Raw genomic sequence first — 21,117 nt, forward strand, 5'->3', positions numbered from 1 at the left:
AACATTTTTGTGCCTAAAACATTTGCACAGTACTGTATATTTTCATCTATCTATCAAGTTGGTGTACTTGTATAGGAAGCAAAATAAAATCTTATTTTTTTTTTTATCCGCAAATAAAAATTTGAGGAAAGAAAATCAAGGTAATTATCACTTGTGAGCGGAGTATTTTTATTGGATGTAATTTTGCCAAATAACACAGAATGAGTGAAGTTGTTTGTTTGTATTTAAGATACGTAAAACTTTAGCTATAAAATTAGCCTAGGCGAGACAATGTGGCCATTTTCCTTTAAAAGAATTAAAAATGCATTTCCATCATAGAATTATATTAAACACAATACAGAATTGAAGATGTGGTAAAAATGACACATACATTTTTAAGACTTTAATAATAAATAAAAAAAAGGACAGAAATCTCTTGTTATGCACATATAATGTATGTGCTATTGGACAAAGAGGACAAATAAAGGAAACGTGATGTATGAAAAATGTTTTAATGAGACTTGACGTTCTAGAAATCCACAAAGTGGAAGAAACACCCAAATAGACACCAGTTGATTTACTGCAATTAACCCACAAATGTTGTTACTATTCAGTGACAGAAGACAGCTTGACTTGTGGTGAAAAACGTTTTTTTATTTCAAAGCAGAACAAGAAACACTTTTTTAATTTTTTTATAAACCAAAACGATCTCATTAACCACATATGATATCTAGCCAAAAAACAACGGTCAAAATTTCAACTTGGAACATGGAATGTAAAAAAAAAAATAAAAGATCAGTCTAAGGATAAAAATGGCAAACAATGAAGATTAACTTGATCTATTCTAAATGAATGTCTTTTCTTTAAAGGAGAACAGTGAAACATAAGTGTACAGTACATCACTCACAAATATCCTTGTTTAAACACCTCCAAATAATCTGTTTTCAAAACATATACCTACAACATCTTTCACCAAGCTGCACTACACTCCACTTACTAGCCAGGATGCATCATCTGCTAAAGCTTATGTCGGTTCAACTCGTTTTACCTTCCGACAATGTTGAGGCAGATAAAACTAGTCAAACAGCAGCTGTAACAGAGAAACATCAAGGCTGTTACACTTTCAAAGAAATCAAAACCATGGTTGAATATCACTTGCTGTCCATTTTGGCCATCTCCTGCAGGTATATCCCAATGCTCTCACTGTCAAAGAGCACAAAGTAAATGTTCTTCAGAGAGGAGGTGGTGGCAGACACAAAATGGTTTGAAATGGCCTTCAGTATGAGCTGGGCTGCTGTTTGCTTTGGGAAACCATTTCTGGGGGCAAATGATTGAGGTGACCTGATTATTGTGATACAACTACTTGCTATTATCACAAATCACAGCCATACAGTAAATCAACTTTATTTTGTAATTAACTTTCATTAAAGCATTTTCTTCATTGTTTTTTCATCCAACCATAACCAGACATCTGTTTTAAAAAGGCGATTTAAGTCATAAAAGTATTTCAAGGCATGGGTGTACTCTGAACCTTAATTATCATAATATTTATATATACAGTGCTGTCAAAAATGATTTGCCTAACATGTTATATTTTGTGTATTTATTCGAACGAGATATAACATAAAACACAGGCACACAAAATACAGTTTTAAAAAATATATATATATTTTATTGAATCAAAAATGTTATCCAACACCTATATCACCCATGTGAAAAACAAACTGCCCCCTTCAACTTAATAGCTGGTTGTGCCACCTTTATCAGCAACAACTGCAACCGAATGCTTCCGATAACTGGAGATCAGTCTTTGCAGAACTGCTTTAGTACAGACACATTGGAGGTTTTTCAAACATGAACTGTCTGTTTATGTTCCTGCCACGTCATCTCAATCGGGTTCAGGTCAGGTCTAAAACTTTAATTTAGCTTCTTTTGAGCCATTCAGAGGTGGACTTCCTCCTATGCTTTGGATCATTGCCTTGCAGCATAATTCAGTTGTGCTTGAGCTTCAACTCATGGACTGATGACCGGATATTCGCCTTCAGGATTTTCTGGTTGAGAGCAGAATTCATGTTTTCCTCAATTATTGCAAGTCGCCCTGGCCCGAAGCAGCAAAGTATCCCCACACCACCACACTACCACCACCATGCTTGACTGTAGGTATGATGTTCTTTTTGTGGAATTCTGTGTTTGACATAGACCAAATGTACCTGGACCCGTCTTCCAAACAGTCCACAGAACATTCTCCCAAAAGGTTTGAGGATCATCAAGGTGTTTTGGCTAAATTCAGACGAGCCTTAATGTTCTACTGGGTTAGCAGTGGTTTTCGCCTCGCCACTCTTCCATGGATGGCATTTTTGGTCGGTATCTTTCTGATAGTGGAGTCATGAACTGTGACCTTTATTGATGCTTGAGAGGCTTGCAGTTCCTTGGATGCTGTCCTTGGCTTTTTTGTGATTCCTGGATCCTGGATGAGTCATCGATGTGCTCTTGGAGGATTTTTGGAAAGTCGGCCACTTCTGGGAAGGTTCACTACTGAGCCAAATTTTGTCCATTTGGAAATAATGTCTCTCACAATTATTTCATTAATAGAATTTAATTTCATTAGGTATTTCATTCACCTGTTTCCTCATCATTTCTGGAATTTCTTTTGACCTTGGCATAGTGTGCAACTGTTTGAGACCTTTTAGCCAACTTCATGCTGCTGAAAATTTTCTATTTAAGTGTTGATTCAGCTGAACTGTTTCATGGATTTGGGAATTTAGTAACTAAGGGGGAAAATACTTTTTTAATCAGGCCCAGTTGGTATTGGATAACTTTTTTGCTTCAATAAATAACATTATCATTTAAAAACAGTATTTGGTGTTTACTCAGATTACCTTTATTTTATGTTAGATTTTGTTTGGATTTTTGTATATTTTTGATATACACAAAAACAGAAGAAATCAGGATGGGGCAAATACTTTTTCACAGCACACCATCCATCCATCTATCACTTTCTCTTGTGTTGTTTCTGCTCTAGCTTACTCTTCTTACTCTTGGATTTTGTACAAGTTGTTTGTTATGTTCCTTATTAATGAATAGCTTTGAATAAATTTGTCTGCAAAATGATTACATGTAAATGTAAACACTTAACCCTAAATATTAATCATATGCAGTGAATTCAGCACAGACTGCTTAATGTATAGACTTTGTTTTGTAGATAATTTTAACCTCAAGTGTGCTATCTATTTTTAGTTTGTGTAAATATTTTAAAAGAATTTAAAGTTTGAAAATCTCCCTTTGACTTAAATTGATAAAATGTTACAAAGATGACATCATCTTAAAGGGATAGTTCACCCAAAAATGAAAATTATCTCTCATTTACTCATTTTCATCATCCCAGATGTGTATGACTATTTATTCTGCAGAACACAAATGAAGATTTTGTATCTAGACTAATATTTCAGCTCTGTTGGTCCTTACAATGCAAGTGAATCATGACCAGAACTCAGAAGGTCCAAAAAGCACATAAAGGCAGCATTAAATTAATATATACGACTCCAGTGGTAAAATCTATATCTTCATTTAAGCTCTTTATTACTATAAATGTCCACTTCCATATTCTTCTTCTTTTGTTTTTGTACATTTGCAATCTTTGTGCATTTCACCACCTACTGGGCAAGGAGGAGAATTTATAGTGAAAAATTACTTAAATATAGATCTGTCTCACCCACACCTATGGGGTCACTTCAGAAGATATGGATTAAACCACTGGAGTTGTCTGGTTTACTTTTATGCTGCCTTTATGTGCTTTTTGGAACTTCTGAATTCTGGTCACCATTCACTTGCATTGTAAGGACCTTCAGAGCTGAGATATTCTTCTAAAAATATTCATTTGTGTTCTGCAGAAGAAAGAAAGTCATACACGTCATGGATGGCATGAGGGGGAGTAAATGATGAGAGAATTTATTTTTGGGTGATCTTCTCATTTAATATTTGCATAATAAATTGTGACTGTTCTTTTGTTCCTTGCATAAATGTAATCATCTATAGTCACCTTTAAACTGCCAAGGCAAATTATGATTCTTGTGTGCAGCCCACAGAAAATAAGATGCGTGCCGTATTTAGCCTTAAACCTACCTTACAATTTAACACTTATTTCTTTTGCTGCCTTGCAAGCACTGCTACTTCCTTCAGGAAATTAAAATCTAGTTAACTATTGATCTGAAAACAACATCAACCCTCTTTAAACCAATTTCAGTGGCTTGTTTGCACACATGCTAGTTTTAAAGAGTGAAGTTTAAGTTAGTGTTGTGCTATTAAAACCAATCCTGATGCAAATAAAAACTTTGACTCACCGTCCAGCTGGAAGCGAGGGGAAGGCCACCGATTTGAGCTTCTTCTCCTCGGCAGCGGACAGACAGTTCTTCACCGTCTTCTCGAGCTGATCCTCGCACTTCTCCGAGCCCCACTGAGGGATGTGACAGTGGATGATGAAACGTGCTGCCATCCCATTGGCCTGGCTCACTGCCACTGCAGGGCACAGTGAATAACACAAACTAGGATCACAACACCAACGACAGCGTGAGAGATGTTACTAAAACATCTAAAAGTGTTTTCTTCCCTTTTTTTTTCTCTTCCAAATTTCTTGTTTTACATTTTTCAGTCCTGAAATATTTAACAAGGCCATTTCCTGCCTCACATGTACACTAGTTTGCTTTCTCTCTGCATGTATCAGAGGAAGTATGTGTGTGTGAATGAATTCAACCTGATGCGACCTCCAGGGGTCCCTGGGATTTTCTCAGCTCCTTAACGGTCTCTAGGAAGTCTTTTCCTCCTGCCTTCTCCAGAGCGTTACCTGGATCACAGAAAATATACAGTACAGTTGCTGCACAAATCTAGCAATTTTTTTTAAAATAATGACGTTATTTACTCAACCTCATGTTGTTCCAAACCCGTTTGACTTCCGTAGAACACAAAAGCAGATGTTAGACAGATTGACATCCTCAGTCACCATTTACTTTCATTGTTTGGAATAAGATGCAATAAAAGTGAAGCATTTTGCCTAGCAACTGTTTGTGTTCCATGGAAGAACTTTTTTATGGGTTTTTTATTTCAAGTTTACCGACGCAGCATGAGGGTGAATACATGATGACACAAATGTAATTTTTGGATGAACTACTTTGATAGTTGCAAGCCCACTTAGAATTTGAACTCGCAAAAAGTCGGCAGAAAGTTGTTTCTTTAGGAATATTTATGTTAAACTGTATGTTTGCATGCAATGACTTAACAAGTAATTTAAGTGCACTGACCGATTCCCTCTTTCAGATCAATATCTGCATTTGTGGGGTTGATGATTCCCTCCACTTTGATTGTTCCAATTTTGCCGAGTTCACTCTCTGTAAGCGACAGCTATAAAAGAGCACACATAAAGTTAACTTGTTGTAACATTAAGTCTTAAATCACCAGTGTATTCCCACTATTACAATCTAAACCAGTAGATATTACAAATGAATGGTTGGACAAACTGAACAAATACCATTCCACAGTATGGCAGGGCAATGCATCAAACAGTCATGATATATTAATGATTTTACCCAACATTACAAGTAACACAAAGCTTTTAATGTGCTTTTTATTCAGCCATGAAGTCTGTCACTAAACAAGTGTCTCTAATTTAAATGCCAATAGCCTTTTTAAAGGAGGGGCAAGTTAAAATGTATTTTTGTGGTAATCAACATTATGCATCAAATGCTGCCGATAGAGCTTAAAGGGATAGTTCACCCAAAAATGTAACTTCTCTCATCATCTACTAACCCCCATGTCATCTCAAATGTTTATGATTTTCTTTCTTCTGCTGAACACAAATAAGGATTTTTAGAAGAAAATGTCAGCTCTTCTTAGGTCCTTACAATGCAAGTGAATGGTGACCAGAACTTTGAAGCTCCAAAAAGCCAATAAATGCAGCAAAAAGTAATGCATACGACTCCAGTAGTTACATCTATATATTCAGAAGTGATATGATAGGTGTGGATGAGATACAGATCAATATTGAAGTCCTTTTTGGCTAGAAATTAATCTCCCTGCCCAATAGAGGGAATACAAATCACCAAAAACACAAGAAGAAGACTGTGAACATGCAGGCTGACTGAGCAGGAAGGAGAATTTATAGTAAAAAAGGACTTAAATATTTATACTTTCATATTGATTCAGAAGACATTGACTTAACCACTGGCGTCTCATGGATTACTTTTATGCTGATTTAAGTGACTTTTGGAGCTGCAATATGTTGGCACCTATTCACTTGCACTGTATGGAGCTAAAGAGTTGAGAAATTCTTCTAAAGGTTTAGCAGATGAAAGAAAGTCATACACATCTCTGGTGGCATGAGGGTGAGTAAATGATGAGAGAATTTTCATTTTTGGGTGAACTATCCCTTTAACATGTATTGAGCCCAGAAAATTCCTTTAAGAGCTTGTAAGTTTAATTATATTCTGGAATCTATTCAAAATGCACTTTTCACTGAATTAAACTGTATTAAAACTCTAATTCAATTATTCGTTTTTGCCATGAATCAAAAATGTTCACGCAAATGTCACTGCATGGCATTTTAAATACTGTATATTAAAATATTTGAGTAAAAACATATGTAGGTCAACACTGTATAGTTACATTGGCACATTTAAATGAAATTATAAAATGCAATCTTTCTTGTTTTAACTTGGCAACGACTGTTTCTTGAAATAATAATACAAAATATATATATCCCCCATTAAGCCATTTCAAAGCAAACAATTTTACAATGACATCATCAAAAGGGAGAAAAATATTTAGATGTATAAATATTTTGTATATATATCGCCCAGCCCTATTTTACATTTTATGATCAAATTTTATAAGATGCCTTTTAAAACTAAAATAATTATTCTAATTCTAAGGACCCCCTTGAAAACGAGATGGTACATCTCAAGGGGTTATTCCTAATAAAATAATTTCCAACAAATAAAAATTTGATGATGTGTGGTTAGCATGGCAACTTCCACACCTTTTGTCCAAGGAACAAGCTCTTTGCAGAAAGAATGGTAAATCCCTCTCCTGGTCCATCCTCCACTGTTGTGTTGGCATCTGCTTCTTTGTCATTCTCTGTGCTTTTCTGCAAAAGGTAATAGTTTTTGTACTCAAAGAAAGACAAACGCAACATATTTACATTTCTTTTTCATATTTATTAGATAATTCTCAACTTGCCACTGCATTTACCTTGGGTTTGCGACCTGGTTTTCCTTTGCTCTTTTTGCTGGGTTTCTTAATGCCCTTTAGCCGATTTGCCCTCTTCTCGGGAACTGCCACCTGAGTCTCCACCTTAACTTTGCCTCCTCTCTTCTTGGAGAGCAGCTCAGGATGGATACGAGGCAGTACTCCACCATTTGATATGGTTACCCCCCTGAGCAGCTATTCAGAAATACATAATATCTGATTAATGATAACAGAGCTATATAATATGACACTGATAGTGGTAACTAATTAATATGGGTAGAGTAATAATAGCTATCCAATGCCAAGTTCATGGGTTCAGTTCCCAGAGAACTGGAAGTATTGATAATACTGTTTACCTAGAGAGAACTAGAAGTCACTTTGGATAAAAGCATCTGCCAAAAGCACAATGCAAATGTAACAACTACAGATCTGGGCTACTATTACAAACATAGCACATTTACTGCTAGTAGTAGTGACCAATGAACAAATGTATTATGTATTCCCATTGTGCCTTTACACAAAAACCTGGGCCAACAGCGCATTGTTAAATGTTAGTGCTCAATATTAACCCTACCAGTTCTAGTAATTCATTACCTGGTTGAGTTCTTCATCATTGGCCACAGCCAGCTTGATGTGTCGTGGAGTGATTCTCCCCTTCTTATTATCTCTTGCTGCATTTCCAGCCAACTCCAGAATCTCAGCTACAAAAACATCAGTAGTGATGCAAAAGAGTGGCTAAGGTGACAACAAGACTATAGCAATGATGATCAGATCATTCTAACTACTTCATATAAAACATGAAAGCAAAGTTGCAATGGAGACATTGAGCTTTCTGGATTCTTACCTGCCAAGTACTCAATGACAGCTGCCATGTACACAGGAGCACCCATGCCAATGCGATACTTATGAGTTCCTGTGCGCAAGTAACGCATCATTCTCCCGACAGGAAATATGACTCCAGCCCGTGAAGAACGGGACAGCTTGGTGATCTTTTTCTTTCCTCCTCTGGCCGACATCCTGCCTTTGCTGTTGTAGAAAATTAATAATTATATATATATATATATATATATATATATATATATATATAGAAAGAGAGAGAGAAAAGTGGGGTGAAAATGAGAAACTAAATATATTTTTTACCTCAAATATTATTTTTTAATAAAGATAACCATCTATTCCTAGATCAAATCAAAAGATGTGTCTAATCCCGGAGTGAATGTCAAAGTGAACCCACCTCCTCTAAACTCACAGTGCCACTGGATGAAGTACCTACAGTGGGATAAACATAAAATTACTCATTTATTACCATTTCTGGTATGACTTAACAGTTTCTGTCTTTTTCAAACAAATGATGGTCACATGCTCTATTGTAGGTTTCCTTTGTCCATGTTAATGACTAAACAAATGCATGAATAACATAAATAGATTTCAGGTTCACAGCTTTTAGGCCACAATGAGGGTGAATCTAACGAAACCTCTCAAGAACATATCCAGGTAATACAAATAAATAAATCGGTGATGCAAACTCGTGAGAGGTGGAAAAGGTGAGAACGTCATAGCAGGTGTTCCAGATGAATATTTTAAGTAGATTTTTTTTGCTGTATTTAAGGTTAATTTTTCCAACAATTGTTTACAGACAGATTGATTCACTCTTAATTCACTATATCACAATTCTAGTGGGTCAGAAGATTACATACAATATGTTAACTGTGCCTTTAAGCAGCTTGGAAAATTCCAGACAATTATGCCAAGCCTTTAGGCAATTAGCTTCTGATAGGAGGTGTACCTGTGGATGTATTTTAAGGCCTACCTTCAAACTCAGTGCCTCTTTGCTTGACATCAAAAGAAATCAGCCAAGACCTCAGAAAATGTTATTTGTTGACCTCTACAAGTACAAAAAGTGCAAATTATTGCCAGAACAACAGCAAAGGACCTTGTAAAGATGCTGGAGGAAACAGGTAGACAAGTATCTATATCCACAGTAAAGCGAGTCCTATATCGACATAACCTGAAAGGCTGCTCAGCAATGAAGAAGTCACTGCTCCAAAACTGCCATATGAAGCCAGACTACAGTTTGCAAGTGCACATGGGACAAATATATTTTTGGAGAAATGTCCTCTGGTCTGATGAAACAAAAATGTAATTCTTTGGCCATAATGATCATCATTATGTTTGGAGGAAAAAGGGCTTTCAAGCCAAAGATCATCATCCCAACCGAGAAGCATGGGGGTGGCAGCATCATGTTGTGGGGGTGCTTTGCTGCAGGAGGAACTGGTGCACTTCACAAAATAGATGGCATCACGAAGAAGGAAAATAATGTGGATATATTGAAGCAACATCTGAAGACATCAGCCAGGAAGTTAAAGCTTGGTCCCTTCCAAATGGACAATGACCCCAAGCGTGCCTCCAAAGTTGTGGCAAAATGGCAATAACAAAGTGAATGTATTGGAGTGGCCATCACAAAGCCCTGACCTCAATCTGATAGAAAATTTGTGTGCAGAACTGAAAGCGTGTGCGAGCAAGGAGGCCTACAAACCTGACTCACCAGTTCTGTCTGGAGGAATGGGCCAAAATTCAAGCAACTTATTGTGAGAAGCTGGTGGAAGGCACCCCAAAACATTTAACCCAAGTTAAACAATGTAAAGGCAATTCTACCCAATGCTAACAAAGTGTATGTAAACTTCTGACCCACTGGGAATGTGATGAAAGAAATAAAAGCTGAAATAAATCATTATCTCTGCTATTATTCTGATATTTCACATTCTTAAAATAAAGTAGTGATCCTAACTGACCTAAGACAGGGAATGTTTTCTACGATTAAATATCAGGAATTGTGAAAAACTACATTATATATATATTAAAGTAAGCTTAAAGTAACTCTTTCAAGTGATTTTAATAAGGAACATTTAGAAAATGTAACCAAACAATTTGGGCAAACTTCAGCTGAAATGGGAGGGGATATAAGAAATTATATTTTGCATAAAGAAAGTCCTTTCTAAAGCACTGTTAAAATTATTTGCATTGTGAAATTATTATGCACATCCCCTCCCAAAATATTACCATAATGCATCACCATAATGCAGCTGGGTATTTGACTTTTGATGGCATTTTGTAATTTCCATTATTGTTCACAGTGATTGTCATTAGACTCTCATTACTCATTACTTTTTAATTAAAATCAAATTCATGATGTGTATGGATTATATTACATTTTATAAATGTTTGCTGTAATCAGAATAAGATTTATAACATTATAATAATACGATTTTGTTTGTAAATGTTACATTTTAAAATTGTTATTTGAGGGCGATTGAACTGGAGATGTTCTAAACATGTTTTACACATATACATTCTTCATACTGCATGCACTGCATGTAGGTTCATGTCCAATGTTTTTTCCAATTACAAAGATAATTAATTCACAATGATTGAAAGCAACAAATGACACATTATCAACCCAAGACAAATATGACACAGGCTCTGTGAATGACACGCAGTCACTGTAATCTGCCGTTGACGGAGCCTCACGGGCTGCAGCGACATTCAAAATTAAAGGCGCAGTCCATGTTTTTAAAAAGAAACAGGAAAATATTAGACCGGCCTTCCAGCCAGTAGCAGCACCAACCAGTGTTGCTTTCGCTCAAGCAAGCAGAGCGTACTACGTGAGCGCGAGGCCATCACCGACAATAATGCACTACTGATCATAAGTCTCACTTTAACTTTCCTACTTTTACTTTCATAATCAAACTGCACACTGATGCACTTGTTTTCAAAATATTTCTTTTTTAATTAAATAAAAAACAAATATTTTCTGTTTAACACCGCTCCTCCCACATCAGCTCACCCCCATTTTGTTTTCACTCGGCTGCATTTATACACAGTGTATAACACCCATCGCAAGCAATTAAAGCGACGCGACACAACCAAAACGTTCCCTTTATAATAAATCTAGTCCTAGTGTGCAAGTGAAAACAATGTAAGCAGCTGCGCTCGTTATAACGGATGCGTTCGAGTTTTGTCGCGTGCAGTGTAGGAGCTCGAGCTAATCAAGAAGAGCGAAGTATTTGCATGCATCGCGCGCGCGTATCATCCCAACATCCCGTGCCAACATTTACCTGTTTGTTCTCTACAAATGCGTCATATACAAAATATATTTGTCCTCTGACAGGCGCAAAAACCGGAGGAGTTCCTGGTTATATTCCTATTCCCTGTCCTTGTGTGCTGAGCCTCTGCTGTGTGCCTTAAAAAAAAAAAAAAAAAAAAAAAAAAAGATTTGGAGACACCTACAACAGCCAGTACCAGCGTAGTGTCGATGGAGGCAGACTTTAGCCTAGAGCTGCTGTTGATGGGGGGATGGGGGATGCATTAAATGCAAAATGTGAAATAAAGCAGAGCGAATCCAATAACAGCGTTGGTCGAATATGGAATAATATAAGGCTACAGTGTATAAAGGCAGTCAATTCAGAGCTGTATACAAACAAATAAAAAAAATTGTCACTTCACCTGGCCTCTAATTCAGGGAGCACTGATTTCCGTTCGTTTTAGCACAAACAGACCCTCTCCATCTTATTCAAATGAACGAATCCTATATATATATATATATATATATATATATATATATATATATATATATATATATATATATATATATATATATATATATATATAACTCTATATATTGATATGGATAATGTAAAATCGAATATGCCCTAAAATGCTTCAAATTATATAGCCTAGTTTACACAGCGTCAAGTATCTCCTAAATTCTAGTCTATCTGGGTTCTACAGAGGGCAGTAGAAGACAAGAACTCGACCGTGTGCGGTTGATTTTATATTTTATTTCCGGTAGGAGGCGGTATTGTTTTGTATAACCGGGTATTTCTATGCAATCAAAGGACGTGCTTTAAGGGAAGACCAGCTCTAAAATGAACAGTTAATGTAGAACATTGATTAATAACATTAGATAATTTTTAATAGGTTCAAAAATAATTAGAAATGTCATTCAATTCTCATATATCTAAAATGCATCTGATTTGAATGCTCTACTGATGCTTTCTTCTTTTCTTTTCTTTTCTTTTCTTTTCTTTTCTTTTCTTTTCTCTTTATTTGCTCTGCTGATGATTGTTGTGGCTAGGCCTACTACTGATATGATGTTCTTCAACATATGGTCCATGACCCCAAGGGGTAATTTTTTTTAGCATAAATATTTCCTTGCACACCAATATTTTTAAGTCAGTATTTAGATTTACATTAGTTATGTTTTTATAATTTTATTATTTTTCTTTATTATATAAAAAAAATTAGAAATAATTATATTACATTTACAAAAAGACACGTGAATATTGTGAAAATTGCTTCAAAAATCATCATCACTGTTGGCACTTGAAGGACACACCATGCCCTGTCAACATTTTTTATATTGTTATATTAGAATGTCTAAAGTCACATGTGTTTCATATAGGGATGTCCCAATATGAATACCCATTGTGTGGCAGATTCCTTACATGACCTCAAAGTGACATTGAAAATGATTTCCTCAGCCCTGCAGACTCTTTTGGGGCAACTTTCAGGGATAAAGCCCGCTTTGCCTTTAGAATGGGCCCATGAGTGTGCTGAGATGCGGGACATGCCTGCTCTTGGTCAGCAGCACACAGACTGAATTATCTAAACACCTGGTTCCAGCAATCTAAACAAAGAACTGGTGATGACTGGACTTGGTCTACAGGGCCCCCTGACATCAGCATCTCTATGATATTGAGCACAGATAGAACTATGACATATGCTTACAGAAACTCATTTAAACAATTTGCTTTGTCAAATAGTGCTCAGACTTCTTTCATGACTTCTTGCTCATTAAGACAATAAAATTATATGGTTCTTGGCAAGATGAAGAGATAATAACTTTACTTTTATTTTAATGGTGTTACCCATGACCAGAAATGAACTATGGCTTTTTTAACTAGTTTTTTCCCCTTTTTATTTTTCTTAAACACTTATGTATTTATTTTTTTATCTAACATTTGATACGTTTCATAATGTTCTATTCTAGACCTTTAGTAGTAGAAACATAATAAGCTCTCAGGTAAAAATGCCTCTAAAAATCAGGGGCCAAATGTTGCCCCATAATAAACTAAAGTTAATTTCCAACACTGGAGTGGCCTGTCTTTAAATGCTGTATACTTACTTGGGGGGATTTCTGACAACTCAAAACCTGTATCATATTAACATGGCCACCCTTTCACATTCATGTGGATGCAAAGTGAATCTTCTTTTACGATTTCCGTCTGTGTTTTCTTATTACTGTTTGGTGTCTTGATGGTGAATGAATGTTGCCTTGTTTATTTTAGCACTCTTACAAGTAATTTTGGGGGTCGCAACTTCCCAAAATGGGTTGGAAATCTGTTCTGATGGGGTTGTGGGCAGCAGACAAATAATAAAATGCTACTACTACTAAGATAGAAAATTAAATAGCCTTATAAAGGGAGGGAAAAACACCACATCTTTTGTAATTGATGTCTGATTGCCCAAAGCCTATGTGTTCAATGGAACTGCACTGGATTGTGGCGCATATTCATCTGTTATTAGTTGGAATCTATCCAAATTAGACAGATGCCAACATGGACATGTTGCATGGCATGCCCTCATCCTCAAAAGTGTGCAGGGTAGACAAAAATCTGGCTAAACTACCTTGATGGTTCACTTGTAAGGACATAGTTTGAGCTGATCTCAATGTGTTTGGCCAAGAGCACGAAACCACTGAAATTCAACAGACTTGAACCAAACTGACCCCTATAAAGACAAGTCGTTGATGTAGTTCATGGTAATATTAACACATTTTGTACATTTTTTATTTTTAGGTCATTTTTGTTTACTTTTGTACAATAAATAATTCTGTTATTGTTAATCTAATGGTGACTTTAGATGAAACAACTAATTGCAGTAAAACAACATAATAACATTAAATAGAGTTAAATCTATATTAATTCTTAATAATAACAAATAAATGCTGACATAAGTTAATTTTGACCTAACAAACATGCTTAAATTATTAAAGAGCAAGCAAGGGCTTATGGGTATTCTCCACAACATTAGTTCTGTACTTGATCGTTTGAGTTAGTAGAATTTAAAATCGTAATTTTATGCATTTTTAAGCCACAGACTCACAATTATTATTTTACTTTGTTAGTTCAGCTTATAATTGATATTTTGAGTTGTACAAATTAATTAAAGCTAAATATGGTATAAATATGTACGTTTCTGTGCAGAAGTTAATTATTTTCATACATTATGGTTGTTGAGCCAGTTAATGTTTTTTTTTTTTTTTATTTTTTTAGTGTGGTTGTGAAATGAACAGTAAATGTTTGTGACTTGGAATGTGGTTTGTTAAAGTGACTTAAGTTTGTTTACTTGGTCCTGGTCAATTTCCATCAGTTTATTTTATCTTTTTATTTTTAGGTAATACTTTCTGTGAAGTCCATATTTAACACAGTAATGCATTGCAAAGGCATGCATTAATAATGTCTCATAATACACCTTATTATATGTTATAATATGGTACATAATTGTGTTGTGTTTTTATAATTGTTGTCCTTTTATATGTTATGCTGGAGATTGTATGTAGTTTGTATATTTAATCTGCTTCTCTTATAGATCTGTCATGTTTGTTTTTGTCCTTATCTGGCCCATATAATACTAAAATCAACATCCTGGTTTGTACTATATGTTCAAATGGGCACATGTAGGCCTATTTGTTTATTATCTTGGCTTTTTATGTCTTAAAGGTGCTATATGTAATATTTTTACTGTACTAAATCATAAAATGACCATATATGTCAGAGAATTAGGAAACATGCTAAGTTGAAATACTGGCTTCACCGATAACAATGCTACAGCCAGTATATTTCACTTTGAAGTTTCCATTCCCGGACAGAATTTCTGTTTATGTTTTGGCCTGTGTGATCCTGCCCACCGGCCATTTCCCAATAGTATTTCAACACCGCTGGGTTGCCAAATTTGAACAAGTTTGTAGGCAAACAACACTGCATGCTGCAGCCATGGAAGCCAGCAAACTAACTAGATCACGAAAACATCCACACGGGTTGGTTTATAATTTGCAAACAATAAAAATATTGCAAACATATACATTAGTTGGTCAACTTAAAGTGTAAAGCTCGTCGCTTGACAATTTCAGTTTCAATCGTTCCTGTTGCTTGTCCTCATTCTATCAACCCGCATGAGCTTCGAGTCTGGGGCGGGGCAGACAAGTTGAGACAATGCTCCAATATTTTGAATTTGGACTGCAGTACCCATTTCAAATGCTTGTTGTCAAGCTTATATAGCAACTTTAAAGGCAATTAACCTCTGTTCCTCAGGATGGTGTTTCCCTCCCAATGGAACGGCTGTGTTTTCTCTTACAGACATTCATCACACATGTTACTTAACTATATTTTTCAATAGCGTGGCAGTAGCTCCGCTATCTTCTCAATAGTGTAGCTCATCCAGTAAGGGCGTCACAAATACGCTACATTTGTGTATTGTGAATGCAGCAATGGAGCAGAGAGAGAAAATCAAATGTGCTCACCTGAACCGTCTCTCATTTACAGTATAGTCAGAGGTGGGTAGAGTAGCCAAAAACTGTACTCAAGTAAAAGTACAATTACTTCAAAAACACAATTACTCAAGTAGAATAAAAGTAATAACACAAATAATTACATGAGTAAGAGTAATAAAGTATCCAATTAAAAGAGTATTCAAGTATTGAGTAACTCGTTACTTTCCCAAATGACATAAAAGACGTTTACTCAACGATATTCCATTACATAATACTGCCCTACAAAGCAAAAAGGCAGTAACTACGCAGAGTGCAGAACTGAGAAAAATGACTTTAAAGTTATCCTGTCATCCAGCCTAAGTAGTTGTAGGTAGATTATTGGACATGTGGCTGTTTTGTTACTTTATATTAGCTTATTCTTTGTACATATCAATCCTCATATTTAATTTGATATTTTACCCCTATTTTGCAGTTACTGTATTCTTGCTTTGTATTAATTACCAAAAACGTGGCACCATACCAAGGAAAAAGGCGGTAACTACAGATTCTCCAAAAACTATTTTGCCACAACTTGGGCTCTGGGTGTGTTATACACTGTATTTGAAATAATTGGAACCATTTGTTTTCCTGAACATGGATATACCAAACCCAAACTAATTTGACCATTTTAGGTCAATATTTTCCACCCAGAAGCTGTTCTGATGCTGAAACGGCTGCTTAAAATCTCACATTGCTAAGCTGTGTCAAGGCCCAAATTGGGAAAATTTATTTTGAATAGGACCCCATGCTTTTCTAGTTATTGAATATTTTTCCACCGCTGGTTGGATTGTAACTTTGTGACATGAACAACAAAATGATGACATGGCATTGGCGATGATGTGAAGTTACAGAGGATAAAGTTACAGCTAGGAGCAGGGAGGATCAGGGGCAGGTAAGCAAAGCTATTTAAAACATCGCCTGTCAATTAGCATAATGCTATCTGAATGGACCTCTGAGAGGAAGTCCCGCCCTGGTGGCTGACAGGTGTTTATATTGTGATGGCCTAGCCTCTAAATGTTTAATCTGTCACTGTTACTTACCATTCTCCGGGTATTTTCTTTTCAATGCCATTTCGACCATCTTCTTTCCCCGGCTTTGTGCCATCTCAAACAAAATTTGTGTGAAGTTAGAAGTGTGAAATCGCAAATGTTAAAACCGTCCCGTGAGGATGCCGCGAAGTCAGCTGTGTGTGTTCACCATGGAAACAGTAACTTCACTGCGCAGCAACACGGTTATTTTTTGTTAGGTAAAACATAACAAGAATACAGTAATGGATGTTACTGTACTCTTGCTTTGTTTCACTAGGGCTTTTTGCAGTTACTGTACAAACGACTACCATATTTCTCCAAAACGACACACATTTGAGATAAGATGTTTTGTCACATAACAAAGGATGCCTTGAATGTCATGAAAATGATAATAACTCATTTTTGACCAAAAATGCAGTTACTGCCTTTTTGTTTTGTAGGGCAGAATACACATTTAACATGTATTATATAATTATTATTAATGGAAATTCTGTCATCATTCACCATCATGTTGTTCCAAACCCGTAAGACTTTCTTCCTTCCATGCAATGGTTTTCAATGCTTTGGAGTTGTTGGAGGTACAAAGAGTATTTAAATAATATTTCAAGTCTTTACAAAAAAGTGCAAATAGGGGCTTTATAGACATAAATTTACACTTATGTATTAAAAACTTGGCAAGAAAAATAAACAGATTAATCAGAAAATATTAACTTAAGTTATCAAAACTGTGAAAACCAAATAAAACGTCTTTATAAAGCAAAGAAAAACTAGTTAAAATAGAGGTACGTACAAACAAACAAACTTTTCATCTACAGCATTACAGAAGGAGCAAAGTGGATCTGTTTCAGGGAGCATGTTTCTTAAATAAAGATTGACTGGGTAAAAACGGTGTAACAGTTTAAAGACACCTCCTTAACCTTGTTGGTAATTAAATATGTATGAGGTAAAGACCGTACGACCTGCGTCAGACATGCTTGTGTGTCTCGGGTGTGTTGCGTCATAAAAATAAAATGTTTAGGTCACTGTGTCGAGTTAAATATAGTTTAATACTCAATCTTTAAACACATCTTGAGATCCCTTAAAGATCGCATTTGCGCTCCATCAAGTGTTTTGAACGCAAGAAATTGTTTTCTTCACTGTATAAACTATGTGTTTCTCACACAGCTGAAATTTCAATTACTGCCCTCTGGAGTATACAGGTGGTACTACAAGCTTGCATTTCTCAGTTAAGCATTGCGATTAAAGTGCATTCATATTTTTAACGTGTTAATTTTTGTCAAATTAATCGCACGTTATTAATGCGTTAAATCGACAGCCCTAATACATATACATATTGAAAGTGAATGGTGACCGAGACTGTCAGTCCCCATAACATTAGGTCTAACATATTTTGTGTTCCACATAATACAAAGCCTCATACTGGTTTGGAACAACATGAGGGTAGATCAATTATGACAGAATAATAAATTATGGCTGAGCTATCACTTTAAAGAGATAGTTTACCCAAAAATGAAAATTCTCTCTAATTTATTCACACTCATGCCATCCCAGATGTGTATGACTTCATTTGTTTTGCAGAACACAAATCCCCCCCCCCCCACGGAGTAAATGGATAAATACTGCTTATGACATACAGGACAAAGCACACTGATATATTGCTGCACTAATTTAAAAATGTACACTTAAAAACTGATGTCATAAGAGCCCAGTTACAGAATCTCCCTGAAAACGACCATCTCATTACACAGAAAATCTGCGTTAGAATTAGAGCCCAAATTGACCTCAGCGTGCTGCCTGAAGTTGGAGCTGTGACTTTAATCTTGAAATATCAGCTTGTCTTGGTGTTAAATTAAGGCATTGCATGACGAAACTATTATTTTTTCACTGTGTGGAGCGAAGAGCTTCGCTTTGAAGAGTTTGATGATGCTACAGTGATTGAGTGACAGTCTCATCGCTCAAGTGGGAGCGTCTCATCACATGCAGCTGTGAACTTCCGCTCTCGTAAAAGTCCCATTTAATAATCTCTCAATAAATTACACATTAAATCAAATTAAACCCAGTAATGTAACGACAGTAATGCCACACATTGTAAAGAAGTAAAAGTAAAAAAATTATGAGAAATTTACTTGAGAGTAAAAAGTACCCACTTTATTCTACGTGGAGAGGGTCCGTACATGGGGGCTGCCATGTTAGAATCACATGACCAGCTGAATACTACCTGCTTTATCTCGGTAACCGTCCTGTTATTGGACACTTTCACTCATTGATTAAAGTCATCATGGCTGACTGTGAATTCTAAATTTCTACAATACCATCTGAAACTGAAAACTGTTGATTTTAAATGATACTGCATCCACACCACAAGGTGTCAGTGTAAGTCCAAGATGACACAAAGATATAAGTTACTGAAAACTCTTTTACATTATGACTAGCTTATTTGGAAGTTGCAGATTCAAAGTAGCTTCCGTATTGAACACTGCTGATGATACCAGTATAAGGCTAGTTAAGAGTGAACATTTTGACCTTTGCTAAATTAATCAGACATAATCTAATGTCAACAAATTCACATGGAATGACTTTTAGTCTGACGGATATTAATACAATTATACGTAGGTTGTTTGGGAGGAGTCTTCAACAGGGACAAACTGTCCTGCCAGTGGTATGATTAAACAACATCCTCTAGCAAAATAACCCCTTCACGCAGCTCCGGCATGGCTACCTTTGCCAGGTATTTTTAGGCCTCAGACAAGTGGACGATGGAGTGTCTCCCTCTCCTAGAACAGAATCCTCCAAAAGAGAACACCCTCGAGGATGATGGTAAAAGCTCCCATTCTGTTTAAACTGCACCGTAAGGGCCGGTGTGACTGCAAAGGGCCCTAAGAGAGTCCCAAGGCAAAAGAGCTTTAAAGAGAGAAAGATAGGGAGGGTAATAGAGGAAGGGTTTCAGATTACACTCAAAGGCGGTTGTCGTGTCAAAATAGGCCTTCAGAGTGGCGACAAACGGTGGGCCACCGACCTTACTCCTTTGCCAAGCCGAACATTCCTACTAGATATTTTTAGAGGTGGCATTTAAAGTTGGCAGAGGGTCAACTCCCAGGCAATCAGCAGTATTTCCTGTTCCTGTAAAAAGGGAGGTCTGGGACACAAATGCCCACCCAGACAAGACCTATATAAAAATAGATAGATTATCAACCATATTTTACTTTACTTTACGAATAGCTGTCTACAAAATTGTATCAGATTTTCAAAACATTTCCAAGATAATGACAAATTAATAGAATAGAATATATGTTTTATTTTGCAAGTAGATGATGCAACAAATATAAAACAGGATTAATTACATCCTCACTGAAATTTAATATGACTCAACTGGCACATACACATATAAGCTACACAGAATTATTTTCTCAGGCACTTATTGAGTCTAAATGGACACAAAACTTGCATTATTTCAGTAGTGCACCCAAATGGCAACAGCCAAATCATACTGTTCATTTGTTACACTTGCTATAGTTTATTTACTAATTTCATTCTTTGTCAAATAGCAATGTCAAATGTAGGTCAAGTCAGTCACTGAAACATCAGCACCATCTTGGGTAAGAAATAGCATGTAATATGTAAGTGTCCACATACACATATGGAGTAGTATCACATAGAACATCATCCTGAGTTAGTATTTATTTGTATGAATGTAGTACCATTTGTCTTGTAATGAAAAAAAAATCATGTGATAGTAAACTTATATAGATAGAAATAATCATAAATATATGATTTATTGAAGTGCAAAAATCATATCTTTGGAATGAATGACCCTATACACTTTTGGTAATCAAGCAGTTAAATTAAATATATATATTTGAAATTTTGCACTTTTGTTACACTATTCAGAATAAAAAGTTGAGGAATACTAAAGAGGTGTTTGCATAACCCCAAAAAAAATGGATGAGGTACAGAGGGTGAAATGAGGTCCTGGCTCGCTAAAGACCTAAAAAGCGTTTTAAATGAGTTCAGTTACATTAAATTAAACTAAATTTCAATAACATGGATGGCCCTGGAAAATTCAATGCATTTAAACATATTTAAATGATATTGATTAATGCATTAACTTTGGCAGCCCTAAAATATAAACTGACAATCATTGATTGAAAGCTAACAAAAATGAAACTAAATTGAAAGGACAAATTTAAAATAAAATAGCAAATAAAAACGAAATAAAAAAAAATAATCTGATCCTATCTTCAAAACTATAACAATAAGATTATGTGGCCCTGATCCAGTCCAAAC

At 35.8% G+C, this 21,117-nt stretch overlaps 1 protein-coding gene across 1 annotated transcript; it reads right to left on the reverse strand.

Annotated features, from left to right (window-relative positions):
• Positions 1-475: 475 nt before the first annotated feature.
• Positions 476-11,474, reverse strand: LOC127617631 (core histone macro-H2A.2-like). Its single transcript, XM_052089624.1, has 10 exons — positions 11,331-11,474; positions 8,450-8,484; positions 8,060-8,241; positions 7,810-7,916; positions 7,219-7,410; positions 7,007-7,114; positions 5,274-5,373; positions 4,730-4,819; positions 4,320-4,494; positions 476-1,296 (listed from the first exon to the last, which is right to left on the reverse strand). The coding sequence occupies exons 3-10, from the start codon at positions 8,229-8,231 to the stop codon at positions 1,131-1,133; spliced, it is 1,110 nt and encodes a 369-aa protein (XP_051945584.1). The 5' UTR covers positions 8,232-8,241; positions 8,450-8,484; positions 11,331-11,474; the 3' UTR covers positions 476-1,130.
• Between the last annotated feature and the right edge of the window lie 9,643 nt (positions 11,475-21,117).

The sequence above is a fragment of the Xyrauchen texanus genome, chromosome 24 (assembly GCF_025860055.1).
Source record: "Xyrauchen texanus isolate HMW12.3.18 chromosome 24, RBS_HiC_50CHRs, whole genome shotgun sequence".
NCBI lineage: Eukaryota > Metazoa > Chordata > Actinopteri > Cypriniformes > Catostomidae > Xyrauchen > Xyrauchen texanus.

Excerpts from the sequence above, each read along its gene's own strand:
- LOC127617631 (XM_052089624.1), bottom strand. The coding sequence starts at position 8,231 with ATGTCGGCCAGAGGAGGAAAGAAAAAGATCACCAAGCTGTCCCGTTCT. Across the intron at positions 5,374-7,006 it reads GCTTGTTCCTTGGACAAAAG|CTGTCGCTTACAGAGAGTGA; the intron begins GTGTGGAAGTTG and ends GCTCTTTTATAG. Across the intron at positions 1,297-4,319 it reads CCCTCGCTTCCAGCTGGACG|AAATGGTTTCCCAAAGCAAA; the intron begins GTGAGTCAAAGT and ends ATTTGCCCCCAG.